Raw genomic sequence first — 26,421 nt, 5'->3', positions numbered from 1 at the left:
TTTCCCCTCGGGTCCCGCCTCTTTGTCCAAGATTCGTTCCCTATTGGCCCCGATCCTCTTGCCACACCTGCCTCCCTTCCGGGCCTCCGGTTGGTCCTCTGTTGGGGCGGAGGCGGGCACCATAGCGGTTGACTGGCTGGCTGCGTGGAGCGCAGGCGCAGAGAGGGGCGGGGTGCGGGGTGCGGGGGCGGAACGAGAAGTCTCGATCTGGGCGCCCAGCGAGCTCACTGACCCCGGCAGGTGGCAGAGGCAGGAAGATGGCGGAGCTGCGTGCCCTCGTGGCTGTCAAGAGGGTCATCGACTTCGCTGTGAAGGTGACCGCCCCCCCCCAACCTCCCCGAATCCCGCGGCCGTGTGCTTCCGGGGTCACTGTATGGGAGGTCTTCTCGTACTTCTGATCTCTCCCGCTCTTCCCCCAAACGTCAAAGTACACCAGAGGGCAAAGATCAAGGACTGTGAGGTTCAGACCTCAGATCTCTCTTCATTCAGACCAGGCCCCTCTGGGGTCATGACCCCGTTCCCTTTTCTCGAGTCTGGATTCGCTGTCTTCATAAGGTGCAGTGCGAGTCACCTTCTCTATTTCTTACCTGCTGGAGGTGTCATGGCCCCTATTTATTAACACATGGAGAAACTGAGGCACAGAGAGGTCACTCAGCTAGGATGGGATAGAGCTGAGATTTCCGCTCCAGGTCTGTCTGACTCCTCAACCCAACTAAATGCTTTGCACACAAGCCACACTTTAACCTTTAGGCTGCTTTGCACACTCCGTTGATTATTCCAATACCGGGCGCTGTGGGAACCCAGAAACTGTCTTTTACCCTACGTAGCCACAGGGTGAGTGAAGAGGTCCTGCTGGGAAGGGAGGGTGAAGTGTTTGCTGGAGACGGAATCCCGTCGGACTGAGCTGGTGGAATGACTCACATTCTCCATGAGGGGGCTGGGGGCAGCGTCTCTGAGGGCCTGGCTTGCCCCCAGAGAGAAGCTGGTCTGGACAGAGGTGAATCAGACGCAGTCTCGCAGGCCCGTGTCTCCTATTACTTGGCTTAAAGCAGACTGAAGGTGGTGACTGCCCATCCACGTGTGTCCCCACCATCAGACTGGGGTTCCACCTCTGCGTCTCCAGCATTGCCCAGCATAGGGCCTAGCTTGCCAGAGGCCTCGGGATGCATGAAACCAGGGCCCCTGCCAGTTTGGGGGGTGGGGTGGGCAGGAGGTCCCGGCAGCCGGGCTTGGCGTGGAAGCTTCAGTGATCATAACTGCCCATGTGTAGTGAGCGATTACTACGATTACTACGGAGGAGCAGGGCTCCAAGTCCTTGGCAGAGATTAACCCATTCAGCGCTTTCAAAAGCCGCTAGGTATTATCAGTCCCGTTAGACAGGTGAGGAAACTGGGAACCGTGGAGGTTCTGTTACTTGCCAGGTCACCCCACTCCAGGCAGCCAGAGTCAGAATCACAAGTGCAGGCAAGTCCCGCTCTGGTCTCTCCTCCTCCCCTTTTCACTCAGCAGCTGGGAGGCCTGATGACAGCAAATGGCAGGGATGTTGCTCGGGGTTCTGGGACCTGCCCTCCTGGTTTCCTCCGACCTGTAACTGTTCCTTCAGGCTCCGTCGCCCCCTGGCTCTCCTTCTGCCCCAGTCCTGGTCTCCATGGCCTGAGATGCCTAGGTCGTATCCGTCTCCCTGACCCGGCAGGCTCCAGTTTCATGGGCTTTGGGTCGCAGCCGCATCCAGCACGGGGACTGGCATGGGTGTGTGCCGAATGAGAGAACAAAGAGGGGGGTGTCAGTTGCTGTCCTGTCCCTCTGGTCCATCCTCTCCCAGCCTCACAGCTCTTCCTGCACCGGGAGCTGCCCCAAGGCTCCCCAGCACCCTCAGGACAAAGTCCCAGCCCCTCAGTGTTTGAGACCCTTCGTGGTCTGGCCTTGGCCCCTGTTCTTCCGTCCACAGTGCCCTGTTCCTCCCTTACCCCTTGTGCTTCCATAGCTCCCACCTAATCTTTCCTGACAGACAGGGCCCCTTCTTGGCTTGGGCCCTTGTCCCCGCTGGGCCTTCTGCTTGGATACCCTTCCCTCTCCAGCCCTACTTGTACCTCCCTTGTCCTGCTTAACGCTGATCTGTCAATCGCTTCGGCATTTAGTGATTCTCTGGTATCCCCTGTCCCAACCCTCTCATGCTCCTTGTTGTGTCCTTGGACACTCCTGCAGCCCCCTGGGCTTGCCTCTCTGCACTCTTCTCCCACACTGGATTGGGATCCTCTGTCCACCCAGATGTCCCCTCCCCCCACTGGTGGCTCCTCAGGATGCATGCACTTCGTTCCGCTCTTGCCTCACTTGTCACCTTCTCTGGGAGGCCTGCCTTGGATCCTGACTTAAAGTTGCAACCCCCATTGTTCCCGTCCCCTCCCTGGCTGTAATTTCACCCATACTCTTGTCTCTTTGTAATCTCCTCTCATTTACTGATTGCTCTCTTTAGTGTCTGTCTCTCCTTCCAGAATTCCAGCTCCAGGCTGGGGAGGAGGGTCTCTCTGATGTAGTCACTGCTGTCTTAGTTATTGGTTCCCTCACAAGAACGGTTCAGAGCCAACTCCAGGCCAGCTGCCTGGGTCAGCTTCCTACTATGTGACCTTGGGGAGCTGCGTAACCACTCTGAGCCTTATTTTCCTCCACCCTACAACGGGGATAACAAGAGTACCTCCTGAATTGGGTGGCGGTGAAGATCGGATAAGCTCTTAGAGTAGTGCCTGGCTATGGGGCGCCAGGGTGGCTCCGTCGGTTGAGCGTCCAACCTCAGCTCAGGCCATAATCTCACGGTTTGTGAGTTTGAGCCCTGCCTTGGGCTCTGTGCCGACAGCTTGGAGCCTGCTTTGGATTCTGTGTCTCCCCATCTCCCCACTTGCACTCTGTCTCTCTCTCTCTCTCTCTCTCTCTCAAAAACAACTGTTGGCTGGCACGCAGTGAGTATTGTTATTATTGATAGTACTAGTAATGCAAGTTTATTTAGTCATTTGTTCAGAAACAGATGCCGTGCTCAGTGTGTGTCCGTGTGCACGTCTGCGATTGTGTGTTTAGGGTATTACTCAATAGGCAACCAGCGACACTCAGTTCTGGCCCATGAGGCTGTACCCTTCAGAGTTTCTTTCAAGGCCCGGGGAGAGGCCGAGTCGATTTTGCATTCGTGATTTGGTATGCATTTTCTATTTATTTATTTATTTTTATTTTTCTTATTTTTTATTTTATTTTATTATTTTTTTTTCAATATATGAAATTTATTGTCAAATTGGTTTCCATACAACACCCAGTGCTCATCCCAAAAGGTGCCCTCCTCAATACCCATCACCCACCCTCCCCTCCCTCCCACCCCCCATCAACCCTCAGTTTGTTCTCAGTTTTTAAGAGTCTCTTATGCTTTGGCTCTCTCCCACTCTAACCTCTTTTTTTGTTTTTTTTCTTCCCCTCCCCCATGGGTTTCTGTTAAGTTTCTCAGGATCCACATAAGAGTGAAAACATATGGTATCTGTCGTTCTCTGTATGGCTTATTTCACTTATCATCACACTCTCCAGTTCCATCCACGTTGCTACAAAGGGCCATATTTCGTTCTTTCTCATTGCCACATAGTACTCCATTGTGTGTATAAACCACAATTTCTTTATCCATTCATCAGTTGATGGACATTTAGGCTCTTTCCATAATTTGGCTATTGTTGAGAGTGCTGCTATAAACATTGGGGTATAAGTGCCCCTATGCATCCGTACTCCTGTATCCCTTGGGTAAATTCCTAGCAGTGCTATTGCTGGGTCATAGGGTAGGTCTATTTTTAATTTTCTGAGGAACCTCCACACTGCTTTCCAGAGCGGCTGCACCAATTTGCATTCCCACCAACAGTGCAAGAGGGTTCCCGTTTCTCCACATCCTCTCCAGCATCTATAGTCTCCTGTTTTGTTCATTTTGGCCACTCTGACTGGCGTGAGGTGATATCTGAGTGTGGTTCTGATTTGTATTTCCCTGATGAGGAGCGACGTTGAGCATCTTTTCATGTGCCTGTTGGCCATCCGGATGTCTTCTTTAGAGAAGTGTCTATTCATGTTTTCTGCCCATTTCTTCACTGGGTTATTTGTTTTTCGGGTGTGAAGTTTGGTGAGCTCTTTATAGATTTTGGATACTAGCCCTTTGTCTGATATGTCATTTGCAAATATCTTTTCCCATTCCGTTGGTTGCCTTTTAGTTTTGTTGGTTGTTTCCTTTGCTGTGCAGAAGCTTTTTATCTTCATAAGGTCCCAGTAATTCACTTTTGCTTTTAATTCCCTTGCCTTTGGGGATGTGTCGAGTAAGAGATTGCTACGGCTGAGGTCAGAGAGGTCTTTTTCTGTTTTCTCCTCTAGGGTTTGGATGGTTTCCTGTCTCACATTCAGGTCCTTTATCCATTTGAGTTTATTTTTGTGAATGGTGTGAGAAAGTGGTCTAGTTTCAACCTTCTGCATGTTGCTGTCCAGTTCTCCCAGCACCATTTGTTAAAGAGACTGTCTTTTTTCCATTGGATGTTCTTTCCTGCTTTGTCATACGTTTGTGGGTCTAGTTCTGGGGTTTCTATTCTATTCCATTGGTCTATGTGTCTGTTTTTGTGCCATAGTTTATTTTATTCTTTTTTTTTTTTAATTTTTTTTTCAACGTTTATTTATTTTTGGGACAGAGAGAGACAGAGCATGAACGGGGGAGGGGCAGAGAGAGAGGGAGACACAGAATCGGAAGCAGGCTCCAGGCTCTGAGCCATCAGCCCAGAGCCCGACGCGGGGCTCGAACTCACGTACCGCGAGATCGTGACCTGGCTGAAGTTGGACGCTTAACCGACTGCGCCACCCAGGCGCCCCTATTTTATTCTTAAAAAAATTTTTTTCAATGTTTATTTATTTTTGAGAGAGAGAGACACACAGAGTACGAGTGGAGGAGGGGCAGAGAGAGAGGGAGACACAGAATCCGAAGTGGGCTCCGGGCTTTGAGCCGTCAGCACAGAGCCCAAGGCTGAACCCACGATCCGTGAGATCATGACCTGAGCTGAAGTTGGACACTTAACTGTCCGAGCCACCCAGGCACCCCTATTTTTTATTTTTTTAAATATTTACTTATTTTTGAGAGAGACCGAGAGAGAGACAGAGAGACAGAGAGAGAGGCAGAGCACACGTGGGGGAGGAGCAGAGAGAGGGAGGGAGACACAGAATTGAAAGCAGGCTCCAGGCTCTGAGCTGTCAGCACAGAGCCCGACGTGGGGCTCAAACTCATGAACCGTGAGATCATGACCTGAGCCGAAATCGGACACTCAACCAGCTGAGCCACCCAGGTGCCCCAGCTGCATTTTCTTAAAGCAGATCCTCCAAAGGATGGAAACTTCAGGCCCCAGAAAACCTGTTTCCATCTCTGGGCCTTACCTCAACCAGCCATGTGTTCCTCGGTTCTGGGAGGACACGGCCTTTTCCCTTTCCCCTTGTTCCTTCTGCGCTTGGGACGGCTGGCACCTCCTCTTCCTTCAGGTCACACCTGTCACCTCCGTGAGGATGTTGGTCCTCTTTGCCTGCCCCAGACGCGATCTCCCGTAGAAGGGTCTCAGCCCTGACCACCACCTTGACCGTCGGTTGTGGGCATCTCTCCCTGCCCACCGCCTCACTGTCTGGCCTTGGCTGTCCTGAATCACAAAGAAGTCCTTGAGCTGTGTCAGGAGTTCAGGGACGGCTTTCAGAAGTCACTTTACGAACACCTGCTCCTGTGTCGTGGGCCACGGATAGTAGGACCGGCTCTCCTACCTCTCGAGGGCCCATCTGGCAGCCTGGAGAGTCTCACGATTCCCAAGTCAGACTTGGAGTGAGGCTCTACTTCCTTGTGGTGTCATCCTGGGCAAGGCCCTTGGCCTCTCTGTGCCTCAGTTGGCCCATCTGTACAATAGGGATGGGAATGGCAGTAACTAACCTCCTAGGCTGTCAGGACAGTTACATGAGTTCATGCACGTAATAAAGCCCTCGGGGCAGTCGATGCCTGCCGGGGTCATGGCTGTTTCTGTTGAACGTTAATAGTTTGCATCTTTAAGAGACACACGTCCTGACTCATCTCCTTTGACTGATAAAACCTCATTATTTAAAATAATTTGGGAAAAAAAAAAAAAAAAAGACCGGCACTGAATTTTGAGACCATCCTGACTTAGATAATTGAACTCAACAGTGTTTTCGAAGCTTCAAATCTCTGGCTTGAAAGGTCTTCTGTGGAGAAGATGAGCGGGCACCTTTCCCTGGTGCCGGTGCCAGAGGGCTCTCATCCCCTTCTGCTTGGGCGTGGGCAGCTTGGTGCCCGGAGTCTTGCCAGAGCGAGAGTGGGCTCGGGGCCCTCCACCAGCCCCCTGGCCCCTCAGCCAGCCTCTTACTGCGGGGGGCTGCTTTCCTGTTTAAAGGGGAGACCTATGTCTTGGATTTTATTTTTGTAACAAGAGGGCTTTTGTGGTTTTTTTTTTTCATGTTTTTATTTATTTTTGAGAGAGAGAGACTGAGAACGAGAGGGGGAGGGAGAGGGAGACACAGAATCCGAAGCAGGCTCCGGGCTCTGAGCTGTCACAACAGAGCCCGATGTGGGTCTCGAACTCACAAATCATGAGATCATGACCTGAGCCGAGGCTGGACGCTTAACTGACTGAGCCACCCAGTTGCCCCTTTTGTGTTTTAGTTTCTATGCTGTTTACAAGTGTTTGAGCAGTTCTTTTTTTTTTTTTTTTAATGTTTATTCATTTTCGAGAGAAAGAGAGACACTTCGTGAGAGGGGAAAGGGCAGAGAGAGAGGGAGACACAGAATCCAAAGCAGGCTCCAGGCTCCGAGCTGTCAGCATGGAGTCCCACGCGTAGCTCGAACTCACGAACTGTGAGATCACGACTTGAGCCGAAGTCGGACACTTAACCGACTGAGCCACCCAGGCGCCCCTACAAGTGTTTGAGCGGTTTTAATGCAGGTTCTCACACGTGCATCTGCCAAGTTCTTTTTTGTGCAGGAACCTACAATATGCCAGGTGCTACGCTAGGCCTGTGAGTACAGTCGTGAACAGAGCTGACAGAAATCCCTGTCCTCAGGGACTTGACATTCTAAGGGAGAGAAGATTGATAGTAAATCTATATAAGTACAGCATAGGGGCGCCTGGGTGGCTCAGTCAGTTAAGCGTCCGACTTTGGCTCAGGTAATGATCTCGTGGTTCGTGAGTTCGAGCCTTATGTCGGGCTTGTGCTGACAGCTCAGAGCCTGGAGCCCGCTTCGGGTTCTGTGTCTTCCTCTCTCTCTTCCCCTCCCCCACTCACACGCTGTCTCTCCCCCTCTCTCTCTCAAATATAAATTAAAGCCTTAAAAAAATTAAAAGGAAATGTCAGGGTATGGTGTGCAAAGTAAGGGTAAGTATTGTTCAGCAAACCTTCTGGTGGCGTTCGTATTTGTATGCAAGTATATGTTACGTATTTGTAATATACTCCCAAGTATCGAAGATGCATTTCTCACCGTGGGTTATGGTAAACAGAAATTGGCGAAACATGCTTTCAAGGCCCAAGGAACAGAGCAGTGGCGGATCAGGATGAGATGTCAGAGGTCCCCGGTGCTTAGCACATGTCTGAATGACACAATGAGAAGGTGACCCTCCACCTGCCTGTGGGACCCTGGGCAAGGCCCTGCCCCTTTCCCTGTCGTCCCCATCCGGCCCTTGCCTTCCCCATCCCCTGACCCTGGCCCTTCCCTTCCTGGCTGGGCAGATCCGGGTAAAGCCTGACAAGACGGGCGTGGTCACAGATGGCGTGAAGCACTCCATGAACCCTTTCTGTGAGATCGCCGTGGAGGAGGCCGTGCGGCTCAAGGAGAAAAAGCTGGTGAAAGAGGTCATCGCTGTCAGCTGTGGGCCTGCCCAGTGCCAGGTGGGAGAGGGTGCTGGGACCCTGAGTCCCGGGTCTGAGGGAGGAGGGACGGGACCAGGCTCCTGGGTACCCCTCGGGGCTACAAGCCAAGCCGAGTCCCTTCTGCTGGCAGGAGACCATCCGCACTGCTCTGGCCATGGGCGCAGACCGAGGCATCCACGTGGAGGTGCCAGCTGCAGAGGCAGATCGCCTGGGTCCCCTGCAGGTGGCCCGGGTCCTGGCCAAGCTGGCAGAGAAGGAGAAGGTAGACCTGGTGCTGCTGGGCAAGCAGGTAAGTGTGCCCATCCCTCCCCCTCCCCCCCCCCCCCCCCCCCCCCGTCCCCATCCCTGCTCAGGACTGGCGGCGGGGTGGGCAGGAGCTGAGGCTTCAGGGGACCCAGGCTGGGTGGAGAGTTTGAGCAGGGTGGGCAGGGTGACGGGTGGTGGTGGGGGGGGGGTCCTATGGGGTAAAGTGGGAGCCCTGGGGGCTGTGGCGATGGTCTGGGTGGGGGAAAGAGAGGCTTGATGGGACAGAGCAGAGAGACCTGTGGCCGGAGGGGCAGCGCTTGAGCTGCAGGGAGTGAGGGGAGGCGGAGAGGAGGTGAAGGTGGTGCTGGGGTCTGGCTGGCAGGGACAGAGAGGAAAGTTGTGGGAGAACTGAGGAATAGGCTGGAAGGGGAGAGACTGGAAGCCAGGGGCTTGGGGAGGAGCTTGGGGGCTAACATTGAGCTAGAACGCTACCTGCCACCTGAGGTGGGTATGAGTCTGGCTCAGCTGTTCCCTCTGGAGGCCGGGCAAACGACAGCCTTCCTTTGGGTAGCCTGCCCACACCCTCCCATTTGAGATAGACATTGTGGCCTCACCCAGGGAGGGGCAGAGGATCTTCAGAAGAGACCCAGAAGACAGTAGTGGGAAGGGAGAGATCTGGGGCGGCGGGGGGGGGGGGGGGGGGGGTGTTAGGGACGAAGGCTGAGAAAGAATGTGAGAGACTGAGAGATCAGACAGGGCACTGGGATCGCACGGGAGACTCAGAGGTAGAGCCAGGGCCCTGGTGGGAAAAGACAGGGATCCCAGCAGGCTGGATCGGTCCCTGGGGAGAGGCGGAGGCTGATGAGTCTATATAGGTTGTGGGGTGTCCTGCCCAAGTCAGACAGTGGAAAACGAGAGATGACAAACAGCAAAGGAATCAGTAGAAGTCAGTAAGCTGAGGCAGGGGGCCTAACCAGAGAACAGGCCAAAAAGGCATGGTCTGGGTAGGCTCAGGGCTCTGGGGACCCAGGTCTCTCACCAGCGCCCCAGGACACTGGTGCTGGCATCATGGCCTCTTGATGCCCCCTCCGTTCTCTGGTGGGTCTCAGACTCATGTCCTGCCTGTCCTGGTTGTCAGGGACAGTTTCTGGGACCAGGGCCTCCAACTGGGAAGATGCAGGATAAACTGGTCAGGACAGTCTTTATTATAGGTGGCAGGGTCAGAATCAAACTGGCAGAAGCCAAAAAGTGAACCTGTTAGCTCATATAATTCAAGCTTCAGGCATGGCTTGATCCAGGTTCACATGTCAGCTCTAGGCTCCGCTCCTCTGTCTTGTTTTTACCTTCTGCACCTCCAGGCCCATATCTCAGGAGCCCAGCAACCTCAGCAGAAACAAAAGAGCCTCTTTCCCAAGAGCTTCAGGAACACTTCCAGAGCTGACTCTTCATTGGTCCAGCTTGAGTCAAGTACCAATCCCTGAACCAATCACTAGGGCCAGGGGATAGTTCCTACTCACTCAGTTCCCCAGTGCAGCTGGCCCAGGTCCTGGCTCATGGGAGGCTTCTGTGAATTATACAGGGGGCAAAGATTTGGCACTGGGGATGCCAGATGTCCTTGTGTGCCCCTGGACAGGTGACTGCCTCTCACCAGGCCCAAGTGAAGGGATGGGATCATTCTAGGCCAGGAGTCAGCAAACTATGGCCCGTGGTCACCGCTGGTTTTATAAAGCTTTATAAACAACCACCACGCTTGTTGCTTTATACAGGCACATTTCTATCTGTGGCTGCTTGTGTACCACCGTGACAGAGTTGCATCGCTGTGACTGAGACCGCATGATATTGAGAAAATGTTTGCTAATCCCCGTCTAGACAAAGGCCCAAACGGTGTGTGAAAAGACCCACTGTCATACAGTCTTCTCTCTTTCTCCACTCAGGCCATCGATGATGACTGTAACCAGACGGGGCAGATGACCGCTGGATTTCTAGACTGGCCACAGGTGAGGCTGGAGTGAGGAGTCCCTTCTGGGGGCTAGACCTGGGGGAGCTCAGAACAGGGCCACCCTTGTCCCTGCCTTTCTGGAGGAAGGCATGTGCAAGGATGGCTACTCCTGCTGGCAGGAAGGAGCAGTGCACAGCCAGGACGCCAGGCCTCGTCCAGGCCTTTGGTGCTCTGTCTCCAGCCCTGTCACTCTCCAACCACACACCAACGTCATCCCTGCCTCAGGGCCTTTGCACTTGCTCAACCCAGAACATGGTTCCCTCAGATTGCCTCATGCCTTTCCCACTCTCTCCTTCAGGTCTGTGCCCAGTTATTACCTCTTTAGAGAGGCCTTCCTTACTGACCCTGTATGAAATCCTCATGTCCCCTCCTCAGTTCCAGATTCCCCACTCCCCACCTCTGCCAGTCCAGTAGAAACACGAGCCACCTAGGTAATTTAGAATTTTTCACAGCCAGATTAAAAAAGTAAAAAGAATCAGGCAAAATGAATTGCAATAATATTTTATTTAATCTAACACATCTAAAATATTATCATCTCAATATATAATCAATATAAAAACTCCTGAGCTCTGTCATATTCTTTTTTCTTTTTGTATGACGTCTTCAGAATCCAGTGTGGATTTTATTTCATTTTATTTTATTTTAAATTATTTTATTTTATTTTATTATTTTTTAAGTTTAGTTATGTTTTGAGAGAGAGTGAGAGTGGAGGAGGGACAGAGAGAGAGGAAGAGCAAGAGAATCCCAAGCAGGCTCCCTGCTGTCAGCACAGAACCCAACATGGGGCTCAAACTCACAGACCACGAGATTATGACCTGAGCTGAAATCAAGAGTCAGATGAGTACTCGACTGAACCACCCAGGCACCCCTCCAGGGTGGATTTTATATCTACAGCACATCTCCATTCAGATGCTGAATTTTCATCAGAAATACTTAATTTAGATTCCTAAAATCCACAGTTGAAAATGTAAATTCACACACCCAGGTTGTCCCAAACACACTTCAAAGTTTTCCAGTGATCGCATTGAGTATTTTTTTAAATAGCTTTGTTGAGACGTAAGTGGTCTACAATAAACTGCACATTTTTTTCCTTTTTAATTTTATTTTTTATTTTTTAAAATTCACATCAAACATACGGAACCCTTCACGAATTTGTGTGTCATCCTTGCGCAGGGGTGGTGCTAATCTGTCGGTTCGTAGGATTGAGCCCGGCATCCAGCTCTGCACTGACAACCTGCTAGGGATTCTCTCCTCCTCTCTCTGTCCCTCCCCCGCTTGCATGCATGCACGCACATGCTCTCTAAACAAACAAACAAACAAACAAGCGAACGAACAAACTTAAAAAAAAAATAAAGTAAGATGAAAAATTCCATCCCTCAATCACACGAGCCACATTTCACATGCTCAGAAGACGCATGAGTCCGCTTGATTACCGTTATTACTTGGTTACCGGTCACTTGGTTACCAGCAGTCTTCCCGGCCAGGATAAATGCCCCCGAAAGCCCAGGCCTTGTTGGTCATGTTCACTGTGTATCCTCAGGGCTGGCTCATGGGGTGTTCGGATGAGACTAGGGGTGACGGAACATCCCGGCTAAGACTTGAAAGGTTTGTCCAGTGAGTGAGCAAATGGAGACAACGGGCCGATTAGACAGAGAGGGTGTAGGTACGTCAGGAAATGTTGATTCAGGACTGAGGCACAGAGGGGCGTTGGCGAGAGTGTGGGCGTGGGCACTGAGCAAAGAAGATGGGGTCCCAGCAGATGTTTCCAGGGTCAAGGTGAGTACATGAGTCTGTTCTTGCCCCAGCAGAGGGGCCTCGAAGGGAACTCCTGGGGACAGAATGGTGGGTAGTGGGAGCATGACATGGAGCTTAGAGCCAGACTGCCAGCTCTTGGGTGACAGCACATTTTTGAGCCTCGCCCTGCCTCAATTTTCCTCATCTGTAAAGTGGGGATAATAGCGTTTCCCGTATAGAGTTCCTGAGGGCCTGATGACTTAGTGCGTGGAAGTTGTTTACATGCAATACGTGTTCATCATTATTAAGGAAGGTTAATAATAGGTCGGAACCTAACTGGCAGGTTCAGGTCATTAAGACCTACACGTTGGCTGCCAGTGAAAGTACAGATTTTTGAGGTTCCCTTTCTGTGGCATCTTCCTGTTTGTGAACTTGATGTCTAAAGGTTACCTTGCAGGACTCTCTTCTGTTCTCTCATTCATTCGCTCACCTGTGCATGTGCTCACGTCGCTCTGTGCCTGCCGTGAATTAACCTCATCCACCCTCCCATCTCCCCAGGGCACATTCGCCTCCCAGGTGACACTGGAAGGGGACAAGGTGAAAGTGGAGCGGGAGATTGACGGGGGTCTGGAGACCCTGCGCCTGAAGCTGCCTGCCGTGGTGACCGCCGACCTGCGGCTCAACGAACCTCGCTATGCCACGTTGCCCAACATCATGGTGAGCACTTAGCAGATGGGTCACCGAGGGCCCAAGGATGCATGAGTGCATTGCACGCCCAGGGACTTCTTGTACGAAGGAAGGGATCATCACCCTGCGGAAAGGAAGAGTTTACTGTTCATCTTGGCTTGTAGGATGGGTTCATTGGGTCATTTTAGCCAATAGGGAGAGTTTAGTGTGCCATCTCAGCCAATAGGAAGGGCATCATCTCAGCCAATAGGAAGGGTTCAGTGGGTCGTCTCAGAAGGGTGGGTTCCGTGGGTCAGATGGGCCGGACTCATTAAGCTAGAAGGTTGAGTTTGGGAGTCCATTTCAGCCCGTGAAGGGCTTCTCAAGACAGCTAACTAAACAGGGACCCTCAGCAGAAGGGCTTCCCAGTAGGTCACGTCTGTCTGGCTAGCGGGGTCCAGAAAAGTTCGGGCAATGGGATTGGTTCTGCAGACATGGCACTCGTGGGTGGGAGGCTGTGGGAGGCTGGGCAGGGCTTCAGCAGCCCTGTGAACTGTCACTGCCCATGTGCAGAAAGCCAAGAAAAAGAAGATTGAGGTCATCAAGCCCGGAGACCTGGGTGTGGACCTTACCTCCAAGCTCTCCGTGGTTAGTGTGGAGGACCCGCCCCAGCGCACGGCCGGCGTCAAGGTGGAGACCACGGAGGACCTGGTGGCCAAGCTGAGGGAGATTGGGCGGATTTGAGCCCCTTCCCTGACACTCAGCAATAAAACTATGACCCTCCCGACGACCGTCTCTGTTAACTCATTCCGTGGAGACCTGTTCTTTGATTCATTCAACAAACATTTACTTAAGTCTCCCGTGTGCCAGGCCCTGTGCTGGGTGACGCCGGGGACCCAGGTGAGTCACATCCAGTCCCTGAGAAGCTTCCATGTTGGTGGGGGGGGGGGGCTGGGATGGACGTGGGCAGAGCCAGCTGTAAGCAGAGGTGACACCACACACTGAGGAGCCCACCTGGGGCGTCTGACCTGGAATGTGGGGTCGGAGACTTCCCAGGTAGATGGCATCCTAGTTGAATTCCTGAAAGACGAAGATCAGTGAGGGGGTGTCACGCTGCAGAGCTTTTGCTGGGAACTCGCAGGTGCCAGGCCCCCGTGGAGACTTGGGGAACAGGAGACAGCAAGCCTGCAAGTTCTGGTTCTGGTTGGGGACACAGACAACATGTAAGGTGGGGATGAGGAGCCGGGGCCTGGAGTCACACTCTGATTTTATGATTTTATTTTTTTTAAGTGTATTTATTTATTTTTGAGAGAGAGCGCATGTGCACGTGCCCGGAGGAGGGGCAGAGAGGGAGGGAGAGAATCCCAAGCGGGCTCTGCGCTGTCAGCACGGAGCCCGACGCGGGGCTCAATCCCACGAACCGTGAGATCGTGACCTGAGCCGAAATCAAGAGTCAGATGCTCAACCGACTGAGCCCCCCCAGGCGCCCCCAGACTCAGTGATTTTAGATCCTCCCTCAACTTTCCCAGCTGTGGGATCCTGAGTGAGTTACCTTGCATCTCTGAGTTCCGGTTTCCTCATCCGGCTGATCAAAATAGTAAGAGCTTAGTGTAGTGGTTAAGGGCTTGGGGTTTGGATCCTGAGGCCCTGGCAAGTTCCTACTCTCCGAACGCCAATTTCCTCCTCCCTCAGGTGGCGTTAGTAATAATACCCGTGTTCTGGTTGGTTGATGTGACATAACGAGACACCCCAAAACTTGCTGACTTAAACCACCAATCATTAGTTTGCCCATACATCTGAAAGCTGGGCAGGGCTTGGCAGGAGAGCTCGCCTCTCCTCCACGCGGCGTCAGCTGGGGTCTCAAATGGGGCCCGGGGATACATGTCCGAGATGGCTCAGTCACCTGGCCTGCATGCTGGCTGGCTGGGGTTGTTGGCTTGAGCTGGCCGTCGACCAGGGGCCATGATTCCTTTCCGTGGGCTGCTCGAGCTTCTTCACGGCATGGTGGCTGGCTTCCAGGAGGGAGTGTTCTACGACCCGTGAGGTGGGTTATGCCCGTCTCCGGGCCTCCATGCAGACACTGGCACGGGATCACTTCTGCTGTAGTCTCTTGGTCTGGTAGTAAGAGTCTACCTGGATCCACGGGGAGGGGACATAGACTCCGTAAGGGAGGAATTTGCTGGCATCTTTAAGTTACAAAACTTCCCCCATGAGGTTTTGAGGGAATTAATGTAGCACCTCCAGAACCACACCTAACGCACAGAAAATGCTCACTATGTATTATTACCCTCGTCATTACCATCAGCATGGTGAGAACTCCCTGGGTGAGCTCAGGGGACTGGATGCTGAGCAGAGATCCTGAGCCCAGCATGGGGTTGTAGCTTTCTTTCTTTCTGTTTTCGTTGTGTGTGTGTTTTTTTTAATGTTATTTATTTATTTATTTATTTATTTATTTATGTTATTTTTTTTATTTTTTTTATTTTTGAGAGATGGAGCATGAGTGGGGGAGAGACAGAGAGGGAGATACAGAATCTGAAGCAGGCTCCAGGCTCTGAGCTGTCAGCACAGAGCCTGATGCAGGGCTCGAACCCACGAATTGTGAAATCATGACCTGAACCGAAGTTGGATACTTAACCGACTGAGCCACCCAGATGCCCCATGGGGTGGTAGCTTTCTGAAGGAGTGAGCAGTCTGGCCATCCTGAGCCAAAGCCCAACTCCTCTCTCTGTCTGTGCAACCTCCTCCAGGTCCCTTGACCTCTCTGAGCCATAGTCTCCTAGCCTGTAACACGAGGATAATGACACCCAGCTCACAGGGTGTTTGGAAGTGTTTGGCCAGATAATGCCTGGGAAGCATTTCGCATGGTTCCTGGCACGGGAGAAGTGGTAATTATTATTATGATTCTTAATCAGGTGAGGCTGCAGGACAAGTTGTTGGCGGGGGGGCGGGGGCAGGGAGTGAGCAGAACATTCCAGGTAGAGAAGAGTGCCCACAAATCTGGGAGGGGAGAGATGGGGCATGAGAATGGCAAGGTATTCAAAGAGTGAGAGGGTGGAGGGTGTGGCTGGAGTGGGTGGGTCTGGGACACTCAGGGTCTGGAAGGGTCCTTGGATGTCTCCTGAGGGCACAGGGGAGCTGTGGGAGGGGCAGGGGCAGAAAGAGGGGCCATGTGAGGATCCAGGGACTGGCACTGGTGGAGATTTGGAGGCTGGAGGGAGGAGGCAGAGAGAGCAGATAGGGCCTGTGCTATGGTCTGGCCAGTGGGAACCCAGAGGAAAGGCTGTGACAGAGATTCAGGGGGCAGAGCAGGAGGGGATGGGGAGAGAGGAGGGAAGACGCCCCACAGCCTCTGGGTAGATGGTGCAACGGCACTTGAGATGGAGAGCCCGGGAAGGGGGTTGTGTTGGAGGGAAGACGCTGAGTTTAGGGGGATGCAGGGCACTTGAGGCCCTGGGGGGCTCGGAGATGCAGCTGTGGGTCTCTGGAGAGGGACTGGGTGGGAGGGAGCCAATTGAGACTTGGTTCTGAGGGCAGCAGGGAGCCATGGGAGGAGTTGGAGCAGAGCAGGAGCAGGGTCAAATGCAGGTGCTGCAGGCAGGACAGAGTGGACTCGAAGCCGAAGCTGAGGAGGAGGAAGCCCGAACTGAGGCCAAGGCCATCAGAGGTGGGACTCTCTGAAGGGTCACCTCACCCGCCTCCAAGAAGTCTTCCTGGCTGCCTTCCCCACGGGTTTGCTACCACCACGTTTCCACTGGGACTCCTTTCTCGCCATCTTCACCTCGCATGTGGGGAGTGCAGAGTCAGATGGGACCAGCTGACGAGGACCAGTGGGGTGGGGGTGGCTGGCTCTGCCACTAGATTGGGGATGGGGGCACCTCCCTCTGGGTCTGGCTTCCTTCCCCGCCCAGGAAGCTACCAGTCCTGTCGGACTTGTCGACCTGGGAGGCACAGGTGCAGGTCCTGGAGTCTCGCTGCAGTGTCCTCACAGGTGCGGCCAGCACCATGGACACCTCACGGGCTCTGCTGCTCTTCCTGCTCCTGGGTAAGTCCCCTGCGCAGCCCCTTCCCCACCAGTCCGCCCTCTTGGCAGCTCCCCAACGCCCTCCCCTCCTCTTCTTGCAGCCTCCGGAGCAGGGGTCGTCACCCACAGAGCCTCTTCTGGAGTTCAGCAAACCAATTTCTCCTTGGACTCAGAAAGCTCTTTCCAGGGCCCAGGTTCGAAAGTCTCCTCCATCAACCCCCCCGACTGGAAACTTCCAGAGCAGTCTCCAGGTTCAAAAACCACTGCTGCTATCCCTCATTCCAAACGGTTTCCTGAGGCCTCAAATTTTAACGACGTGCCTAGGTCAAACGTTTCTGCTGAGGGCCAAAAGTTGAGCCCGGATCCTCCTACCTTCCCTGAGGTCCCTGGTTCCGAAGTATTTTCTGATATCTTGGGTTCTCAAGTTCCTGCCGAAAACTCAGAGCCGTCCTCGGTTAAGACCCCAGCTTCAAACATTTCTGCTCAGGCCCTGGAGACTGAAGTTGAGACCCCAGGTTCACAATTCTCCCCTAAGGATCAGGATCTTAAAATATCTGCCCAGAAGCCCGAATCCAAAGTAACTGCAGTAGCCCACCCAGTGGAAAGCTTCCCCCAGCAGGTGGGGAGGCCTCTGTCGGTGCTAGTGGGGACCACCATCCAGCTCCCTCTGGTGCCAGTTCCCAGCCTTGGCCCTCCTGCGCCTCTGGTGGTCTGGCGCCGAGGCTCCAAGGTGCTGGCAGCTGGAGGCCTGGGGCCGGGGGCCCCCCTGATCAGCTTGGATCCTGCTCACCGGGACCGCTTACGATTTGACCAGGCCCAGGGGGGCCTGGAACTTGCCTCTGCCCAGCTAGAGGATGCTGGGGTCTACACTGCTGAGGTCATTCGGGCTGGGGTCTCCCGGCAGATTCGAGAGTTCATGGTGGGTGTATATGGTAAGTGGGCACTGAGGTCCAGAGTGCAGGCCACAGGGTCTGCTCTGCCAGACCCTTGGGCAGATCACTGCTGTCTGACCTGTTTTCTCCCCTGAGGAAGGGGTTCCTGGACAGGGGAGAGAGGACTTCTAGGCTAGAGGGAGGAAGGATAATAGGGGCTGGGGGCCAAGACAGGGGTTCTTGAGAGAAGTTGGGCCTGGGGATCAAGACTCATGGGGGCTTGGAATCACGGGTCTCTGGGAGAAGAGGGGGTGGGGGAAGGGAGGGGGGGGCCGGGCGCTGGGGGACTTAGTGGGTCCCTGAGAAGGAGAAATCCTGGGCTTGGGGCCCTGAAGTCCTGGGTGTGAGGAGTGAAGGCCGGGGCCTGCAGTCCTGGATCTGGGGGATGAGGGGGCCAGGGACCGGGTCCTGAGCCCATTCCCCTTCTCCCAGAGCCCCTGCCCCAGCTGTCTGTGCAGCCCGAGGCCCCGGAGATAGAGGAGGGGGCGGCCGAACTCCAGCTGCGCTGCAGAGGGTGGGGGCCGGGTCGCGGGGAGCTGAGCTGGAGCCGGGACGGACGCACCCTGGAGGCAGCGGACCCTGAGGGAGCGGAGCCACCGCGGATCCGCACAGAGGGCGACCAGCTGCTCATCGGGCACCCTGTGCGCAGCGACCACGCCCGGTACACTTGTCGCGTCCGCAGCCCCTTCGGCCACGCGGAGGCTGCGGCCGACGTCAGTGTCTTCTGTGAGTCGGGGTATGCCTCCGGTCGGGGGCTAGGATCTGGGCGCTCGGGGTCCCGACTCCCTGGAGAGGAGGGGGTTGTTGGAGGTCCAGTCCTCGCGGGTCGTGGCGGAGTCCCGGGTGACCCCAACTCTCCCGGTTGCGACCCCTTCCCCTACCCAGACGGCCCGGATCCTCCGGTCATCAAGGTCTCCTCGGACCGCGACGCCACCCCCGCCCTCTATGTCACCAAGGGCAGTAACGTGACCCTGCGCTGCTCCGCCGCCTCGCGGCCGCCCGCCGACATCGCGTGGAGCCTGGCCGACCCGACAGAGGCCGCCGTGCCCGCCGGCCCGCGTCTCCTGCTGCCCGCGGTCGGACCGGGCCACGCCGGCGCCTACGCCTGCCTCGCCGCGAACCCGCGCACGGGCCGCCGCCGCCGCTCTCTGCTCAACCTCACCGTGGCAGGTGAGCGGGCCCGGGCGGGCCCGAGCGGGCTTCGCCGAGGGGGCGGGGCCGCAGCAGAGGGGCGGGGCCAGCAAGGGAGGGAGGAGACTCCCCGTAAAAGGGGCGGGGATGCCCGGGATAAGCGGCGGGGCCAAAGAGGGCCTGCGGGACTTGCTCGACTGGGTGAGGAAGGTCACGAGAGGGGAGGGGGCCAGATTCCCGGGCCAGGAGCAATCTCAACAAATTAAGAGGAAGATCAAATGGTGAAGAGCGGAGGCCGGAAAGGGACGGCGTTTCAGTTGCTTGGGCCTGTTAAGTGGGATCAGCAAATAAGTTACCTGAGGGCCCCTGGGTGGTTAAGTCAATGAGCTACCGACTCTTCATTTCAACTGACGTCATGATCTCACAGTCAGGGAGATCGAGCCCCACCTTGGGCTCGTGCTGACAGCGCAGAACCTGCTTGGGAACCTTTCCCTCTCTCTTTCCCCTACCTCCGCTCATGCTCTCTCTCTCAAAATAAATAAATATTTTTTAAAAATTACCTGGGGAAAGGGGAGGAGTCATAAGAGAAGGGGGCTGGGCCATTCTAGAAAGGGCCGAGTTATCTTAGAAGAGGTCGGGGGGAGGGGTGTCGCATCCGTAGGGGCATAGATGTCTGGTTGATGGCTCCCAGTAACTTGGTGGAAGGGGTAGGACTAGAAAGGAAGGGGGGGGGGTTCTGTTTGCAAGGAAAGAAATCCGTGCAAAGATGTTTTTCTAGGAGAGAGGGGCAGTCAGTGGGGCTGCCGCTGCCCACTCAGCCCGGAAGTTTCTGGGAAAAGGGACGCCTAGGGGGCGGGTCCAGGTGAAGAGGGGTGGGCGTGAACGCGCGGAGATGAGGGGCTCGAGGGGCGAGGGGAGAGAGGCCGAGCCACTGTTCTCTCCCTCTGCTCCACAGATCTGCCTCCGGGGTCCCCACAGTGCTCAGTCGAAGGCGGTCCAGGGGACCGCAGCCTCCGCTTCCGCTGCTCGTGGCCCGGCGGGGTCCCCGCGGCCTCCCTGCAGTTCCAGGGTCTCCCTGAAGGCGTCCGCGCAGGGCCGGCGCCCTCTGCGCTCCAGGCGGCTGTCCCTGCTCACCCCCGGCTCAGCGGCGTCCCTGTCACCTGCCTCGCTCGCCACCTGGTGACCACGCGCACCTGCACGGTTACCCCGGGTGAGAGCTGGTGGGGTTTCTTTCCTGTTTCCTGGGGAAGGGGTATACATTTTAGCTCCTTTAGGAAATGAGAAAGGTGGACTTCTAACTCCAGGAAAAGAGATTTCCTTTGTCTTCAAACCTACAGAAGCACCAATACCTCAAGCAGGGGAAGGGGCCACAGTTTCTTTCCTGGACCCAGGAAGAGGGCTGACCTCTTCCTACGTGTCCAGAGCAATAAATGGTTGAGAATAATATGAGTTCCTCAGTCCAGCACCTGGGCCATAGTATGTATCTAATAAGTCCTTGCTAAGGAGATCAGGTGATGATGGACTGAGACATGGGCAGTGCTTCCTCATTTGGCTGACGTGTTGGGGTTTCACAGCTCTTTGCTTCACCAAAGCGGGCAGGACTTGGTCTTTGACTCCAGGGTCAGGTCTGGACTCGGCCCGGTTTCTTCTACCTGCAGAGGCCCCTCGGGAGGTGCTGCTGCGTCCTGCAGTGGAGGAAACACGGTCGGGGGAGGCAGAGGTGGCGCTGGAGGTCACTGGCTGTCCTCCACCATCCAGAGCATCTTGGGCCCGGGAAGGGCGGCCCGTGGCCCCAGGAGGAGGGGGTCGCCTGCGGCTCAGCCCAGATGGGCGCAGGCTCCTCATTAGCAACTTCAGCCTGGATTGGGACCTGGGAAATTACTCCGTGTTGTGCAGCGGGGCGCTGGGTGCCGGGGGCAACCAGATCACCCTCATTGGTGAGTCCATTCCTTTCCCAGAACCCAGAAGTCCTCTCTTCCCTCAAACCCGGTCCCCAGCCCCTTCTCCATCAGATCCAAGAGTCCAAGCCCTCAGTCCCCTTCCTCTTGTAGGCCTAGAAGTCTGGATCTCCAGACCCTCTACCCCAGGACCTATGGGTCCAGGTCCACGGCCCCCTTCCCTCTCCCATCTAGGACCCACAAATCCAGCCCCCACCTTAATTCCCCCAGGACCTTCCATCTCCTCGTGGAGGCTGCAGAGAACCCGGGATGCAGCAGTGCTGACTTGGGATGTGGAACGCGGGACCCTGATCAGTGGTTTTGAGGTCCAGGCACGAACAGAAGGCCCCAACCTGGGTAGAGCCACCACCTACAGGGACTGGATCACCCTGCTCACCCTGGAGCCTCAGGAGCGGTCAGCTGTGGTGCCCCTTCCTCATCGGAACCCTGAGACCTGGGCCTTCCGTATCCTGCCCACCCTGGGGGGCCAGCCAGGGACCCCATCACAAAGCCAAGTCTACCAGGCCCGTGAGTTGGGGCTGCTGGAGGCTTCTCCTGGGCTGCTACCCTCAGTCTGTTTCGTTTATCCCCCTTCTCTGCTTGTATCCATTTTCTGGGGCTCCTTTAACAAAGTACCATGAACCGGGTGGCTTGGACCAATAGAAAGATACTCTCTCACAACTCGGCACTCCTCCTTCTAATGGAAATGAGGGCCGTGCTCCCTCTGGGACTCTGGGTAGATGCTTTTCTGGCCTCTTCCAGCTTCTGATAATGGCCATTAGTCCTTGGATTGAATCCTTGGAGTTCCTTGGCTTGTAGCTGCAGCGCCCTGGTCTCTGCCTCCAGTTTTCCACAGCCTCCGCCTCCCTGTGCACACCTCTGTCTTCTTCTTGTAAGGACACTAGTCCGGTTGGGTCCGGGCCCATCCTCATGATCTCATCTTGACTTGATTGGTTGAATTGTGTCTCCCCCAGAAAGCTATATTGACATCTTAACCCTCAGTACCTGTGAATGTGACCTTATTTGGAAATAAGAGTCTTTGCCGAAGATTGACTCTATATCTATGATAGCACATTATTTCTGTCATAGCACATTTAGTTTTTGTCATAGCATAACCCATAATTAGGATATTAATTTGTGCCTTCATTTCTGATTTCCCTGAAAATGAATCCCCATGAGAGTAGGTATCTGGGTTTGCTCACCAATGGATCGTTACCAGTAGAGTGCCAGGCACACCACAGTTACTCAGTAAATGCACAATGAATCAAGGTTCTTGGGTCCTATAAAAGAGTTGGAGCAGGGAGCTTAGGAAACTTGGCTCCAGCTCTAGTTCTTCCTGCTTCTAATGACCCTCTCTGGTCTTCCAGGCCCCACCCTGAGCCCAGGGGCCATTGCTGGCATCGTCCTGGGTTCCCTACTGGGCCTGGCGCTCCTGGCAGCACTTCTCTACCTGTGCATCTGCTGCCTGTGCAGCTTTAGGGGTAAGTGAGGGGCCACCTGGGAGGGTCCCTAGGAAGAGACCCGCTGGAGACCTGGCTGAACCAATCAGCGCAGTCACAGGTCATTCATCCCGCCTCAACCTCCATATCAGCCAATCAGAGTAAGGCTCCGCCTCTCAGCCTTGCTTCCCTGCTCATTGGCTGGGTTAGTATGTTGGTACAGCCAATTGCGTGTTTCTGTTTCTCCTCCTCTTTCCAGGAGACTCTCTGAAGAAAAAGAAGCATCCCCCCTCTTTGCCACCTGTGGTTCCCCCACTGGAAAAGAAGATGCAGAGTGTAACCCCAGTGCAGACGCCACTGCCTCTGCCCCTCAAAGTCCCGCTGGAGGACCCTAGCCCAAACAAGGCTCACCAGGTGAGTGGTGCCCCAGTGTCCTTCTGGAATAGGGGTGGAACTTTTTATGGTTTTTGTTTGTTTGCTTTTGTATTTAAAAAAAAATTTTTTTTAATGTTGATTCACTTTTTGAGAGAAAGAGAGAGAGACAGAAACCGAAGCAAACTCCAGGCTCTGTGCTGTCAGCCCAGAGCCTGTCGCGGGGCTCAAACCCATGAACTGTGAGATCATGACCTGAGCCAAAGTCGGATGCTTAACCGACTGAGCCACCGGTCTCCCCATTTATGTTTTAATCAGGGAGAGGAGACGGTCTGAGTTCTCTTCCTCCAGGTTTACTTGTTGGTTTACAAAATTAGTAAATTCCCCCCCACACTTTTTTTTTAATATATAGAAATCGGACAGGAATTCTCACCCAATTTTTGTCATGTTAAGAGTGAAATTCCAGCTTACCCCCAAAGGAGAGAATACTCCTTTACTCTTCCATAAAAATTGGCAAAACTCCCATTTTCTTTCTGTAGTGGGAGGGAACGTCTTCTTCCCTGAAAAAGCTGGGTTGTTGCATGTCTTGTCTCTCCCAAGGGTGGGTGAACATTTTTTTATTCTCCTTTTGCAACTGGAGGGAACCCGGCTAATTTCTGAATAGCGTGAGCTAGCGCTAGAAAAGCGTGAGTCATGTCACATTCAGCATGTCACATTCAGGATAACCTCTGAGGTTGTCTCCTTCCCTTCCTTTCTCTTCCAGGCCACTGGCCCCAGTCCAGTCATCTCTCTGGGTGGGGGCCCAAGGACTGTTCGGGCAGCCACACAGGTGTGACCTGCTTTGCACAGGATTTTTTGGGTAGGACTTCCTGGTAGGCAGGGCCATCCTGTCCTCCTGTGACTAAAGACTGGACCCTGAAAGTGGGACTTCCTGTCTCCTTCTCAGTGCAGAAGACTCCACTTGTATTTGCACAACCAAGCCGCTGTGGCTCCTGGGCTGGGAGAGACCCCCGCTGATCTACCACTGTGGTTTGCACACCCTCTAGGCAAGCGAGGGGCCTTCCTACATCCACTTGCTTCTCCAGGCCACCCCCATGCAGCTCCCAGGGTCTTTGTCTTTTTTTGTTTTTTAATGTTTACTTTTGAGAGAGAGCGTGTGCAAGTGGGGGTGGGGTAGAGAGAGAAGGAGGCAGGGTCCCAAGCGGGCTCCACACCGACAGCAGAGACCCCAATGCAGGGCTCAAACTCATGAACCGTGAGATCGTGACCTGAGCTGAAGTCAGACACTTAACTGACTGAGCTCGCTAAGGCGTCCCCAGGATCTTCATCTTAAAACAGCTCAGACTGGGTCCTTTTCTCTTTAAACCCTTCCGTGGCTGCCCTTTGCCCTTCAGAAATCTTCCTGAATCCTCACTGTGATTTTCAAAGCCTTATGGTTTGGCCTCTTGGCCTCTGACCACCCCCTCCTGCACTTTCACCCCTGCTACTTGATTAACACAAGGCTTTTTCTTCACCAGATGCTGGATTTGGCCTCCAGGGCTTTGCCCCAGAGGTTGCTCTGCTTGAAATACCACTTTTTGCCCTGTGCCGTCCACTTCAGTGATTTATAGGAAATATATATTTGGTCATTCAGATGACCAAAATATGTTTTGCAGATATATCTGGTCTTGATCCACGGTTTCTGAAAATGATTCAGAGCCATAAAAGCAAAATACCCATTTCTTGCTATTAATGAAGGTGACTTTTGGATGCCCCCAAAGGCAGGGCTGGTTGCCTGGAGGGTCAAACCTGCAAATGGGGGATCTGGAACTTTCAGACCCATATCCGCCCCCCCCCCCATCTCCAGGAGGGGGAAGGACTGGAGGTTGAATCAGCCAATGGCCAGTGACTTAGTCAATCATAATTATATAATGAAGCCTCCATGAAAACCCAAGGGAACAGTGCTTTGGTCCATTTTGGGAGGGCTTCCACTCTTGGTGAACCAGAGTGCTCCCACGTACCACTAAGCTGGACTCCAAGATCCACAGGGACAGAAGTTCCTTTGTTTGGGAGCTTGCCCTGTGTATCTCTTTGTCTGGCTGTTGATTCCTGTCCTTTATCATATCCTTTAATAAACTGATCAATGTAAATAACTGTTTCCCTGAGTTCTGTGAGCCACTCTAGCAAATTAACCAAATCTAAGGAAGAGGTCTTTGGAACTTCCGATGTGTAGCCAGTCGGTCAGGAGCACAGGTAGCAGTTTGGGGCTTGCAGCTGGTGTCTGAAGTGGGGTATGGAGGTGGTAATCTCGTAGAACTGCACCCTTCACCTGGAGAATCTGATGCTACCTCTGGGTAGAGTGTCAGAATTGAGTTGGTGTCCGAGAATTGCTTGGTGTTGGGCTGCTAGAAAGAAGCCCATCAACCCAATCAAAGGAGGGATGTGGAGATTCAGAGCACAGTGAAGCGAGGCTTTAATCAACGTTCTTGCAAGAGGGACTATCTGACGGACAGGCACACTCTGGGCAGTTACAGCAGACGATTTATCTCCTAGCATGCAAGTCCCTCCCCTAGTTCCTCATTGGCTGAGTACTACAGAGGTTACAGCCTGACCCGGAAGTTGCCTTTGCCCATATAAGGCAAACAGTAGACTGATTGGAATAAATGTACATTCCCTGAGGTGATGCAGAGACTTTCAGTCCCTTCTCCCTTTGTTCTTTGGCGCATGCCCATTGCATGCCCATTGCAAAGCCCGCAAAGCGGAGAGGGGAAGAACCAGGAAGTGAAGTGTCTACGAGTTTGGGAGTCCATTGTGGTGGTGGGGGAGGTGCGTACATATTTCCAATAGGTTGTAAATCTATTGTTAATTAGACAGCACAGCTTTTATTTGATATTTCTGAAAATGAATCATCTCCTTTACTTCTCACAGGGGGAACCCTCCAATGTTGGGATCAGGTCCAGAAACCCTAAAAATGTAACTATTACAAGCTTAGGAGACCCTTTCCTAACCCATGACCCTAACCTGCCTTGACCCTGACCCTTCTGCTCCTCGAACATAAATACAGAAGTACTTGTTTAGCCTCTGACTCCGTCTCTAAACTGAGAACTTCAGGAAGGCAGAGACTGTGTGTGTCATTTTATCCCCAGCACTTAACACAGAGCCTGGCACATAGCAGGCAATCAATAAATACTGCACATGTTTCGGTGCCAGCGAAAGGCTGGGCTTGCAGCTGCTGTCCCCAATGATGTCTTTCTTTTTTAGCTGGGTTTCTCATTGGAAATTTAGGGAGTGCATCAATGAAGATTCCCTTGGCCGCAAGAAACAAAATAAATGCTGGCAAAATGGATGGTGGTTTCAGGCTGGCTCAGCAACTTAGTGACCCCATCAAGGACCTGAGCTCTCTACATCCTGCTCGGCCACCCCCAGTGGGTTGGCATATTGTCTTATGTAGCAAGATGGCTGCCACAGTGCCAGGCATCACCTCTTCACACAACTGTATCTGAAGGCAAAAGGAAGGGAGCAAGGTTCCCTTCCCACACCCCTTCCCTCGACCAACCTCACTAGTGAGGAAAAAACTTTCCTGGAAGCCTACTGGCAAAGTCCCCTTATTGACCCCAAACTAGCCACGTCACTGCAAGTGAGGCTGGGAAACCAAGTATCTCAGCCTGTGTCGTGGGAGGCGGGTCTGAGAGCAAAGAAGGAGGAAACAACCAAAGCAAGGGCAACCAGCATCTGTCTCAGGGAAGGAAAGGATGTGAGGTATTCTGGTTAAAGATTGGGGTGAAAGAGGCCTTTGGGAAATAGAGCTCTTAGATCTTTTTGGAAAGGTGAAGCCTGGGGTCCTGGGTACCTGGATCCTTGATATAATTTCTGTATCAGAGCTTTCATTTCCTTTTTTTTTTTTTTTAATTTTTTTTCAACGTTTTTTATTTATTTTTGGGACAGAGAGAGACAGAGCATGAACGGGGAAGGGGCAGAGAGAGAGGGAGACACAGAATGGGAAGCAGGCTCCAGGCTCTGAGCCATCAGCCCAGAGCCCGACGCGGGGCTCGAACTCACGGAC

The 26,421-nt window shown here is 53.7% G+C and overlaps 2 protein-coding genes and 1 long non-coding RNA gene across 3 annotated transcripts; 2 read left to right on the top strand and 1 right to left on the bottom strand.

Annotated features, from left to right (window-relative positions):
* The first annotated feature begins 155 nt into the window (after positions 1-155).
* ETFB (electron transfer flavoprotein subunit beta) lies at positions 156-13,334 on the top strand. The gene is made up of 6 exons (XM_027037190.2): positions 156-314; positions 7,762-7,920; positions 8,033-8,191; positions 10,083-10,145; positions 12,440-12,598; positions 13,121-13,334. Exons 1-6 carry the CDS (start codon positions 258-260, stop codon positions 13,289-13,291), a joined length of 768 nt encoding a protein of 255 aa, XP_026892991.1. The 5' UTR covers positions 156-257; the 3' UTR covers positions 13,292-13,334.
* VSIG10L (V-set and immunoglobulin domain containing 10 like) lies at positions 13,309-24,511 on the top strand. The gene is made up of 11 exons (XM_027037032.2): positions 13,309-13,447; positions 16,456-16,589; positions 16,670-17,500; positions 17,933-18,226; positions 18,386-18,670; positions 19,587-19,841; positions 20,290-20,568; positions 20,800-21,096; positions 21,936-22,049; positions 22,267-22,421; positions 23,143-24,511. The coding sequence occupies exons 2-11, from the start codon at positions 16,550-16,552 to the stop codon at positions 23,212-23,214; spliced, it is 2,622 nt and encodes an 873-aa protein (XP_026892833.1). The 5' UTR covers positions 13,309-13,447; positions 16,456-16,549; the 3' UTR covers positions 23,215-24,511.
* LOC128313290 (uncharacterized) lies at positions 13,814-18,731 on the bottom strand. The gene is made up of 2 exons (XR_008293792.1): positions 16,941-18,731; positions 13,814-14,680 (listed from the first exon to the last, which is right to left on the bottom strand). It is a non-coding gene; the product is annotated as an uncharacterized LOC128313290 (long non-coding RNA).
* Positions 24,512-26,421: the final 1,910 nt, after the last annotated feature.

This window comes from Acinonyx jubatus, chromosome E2 (genome assembly GCF_027475565.1).
Source record: "Acinonyx jubatus isolate Ajub_Pintada_27869175 chromosome E2, VMU_Ajub_asm_v1.0, whole genome shotgun sequence".
NCBI classification, from domain to species: Eukaryota; Metazoa; Chordata; class Mammalia; order Carnivora; family Felidae; genus Acinonyx; species Acinonyx jubatus.
The sequence above is the reverse complement of the archived record's forward strand: the minus strand, read 5'-3'. Positions and strand labels throughout refer to the sequence as shown.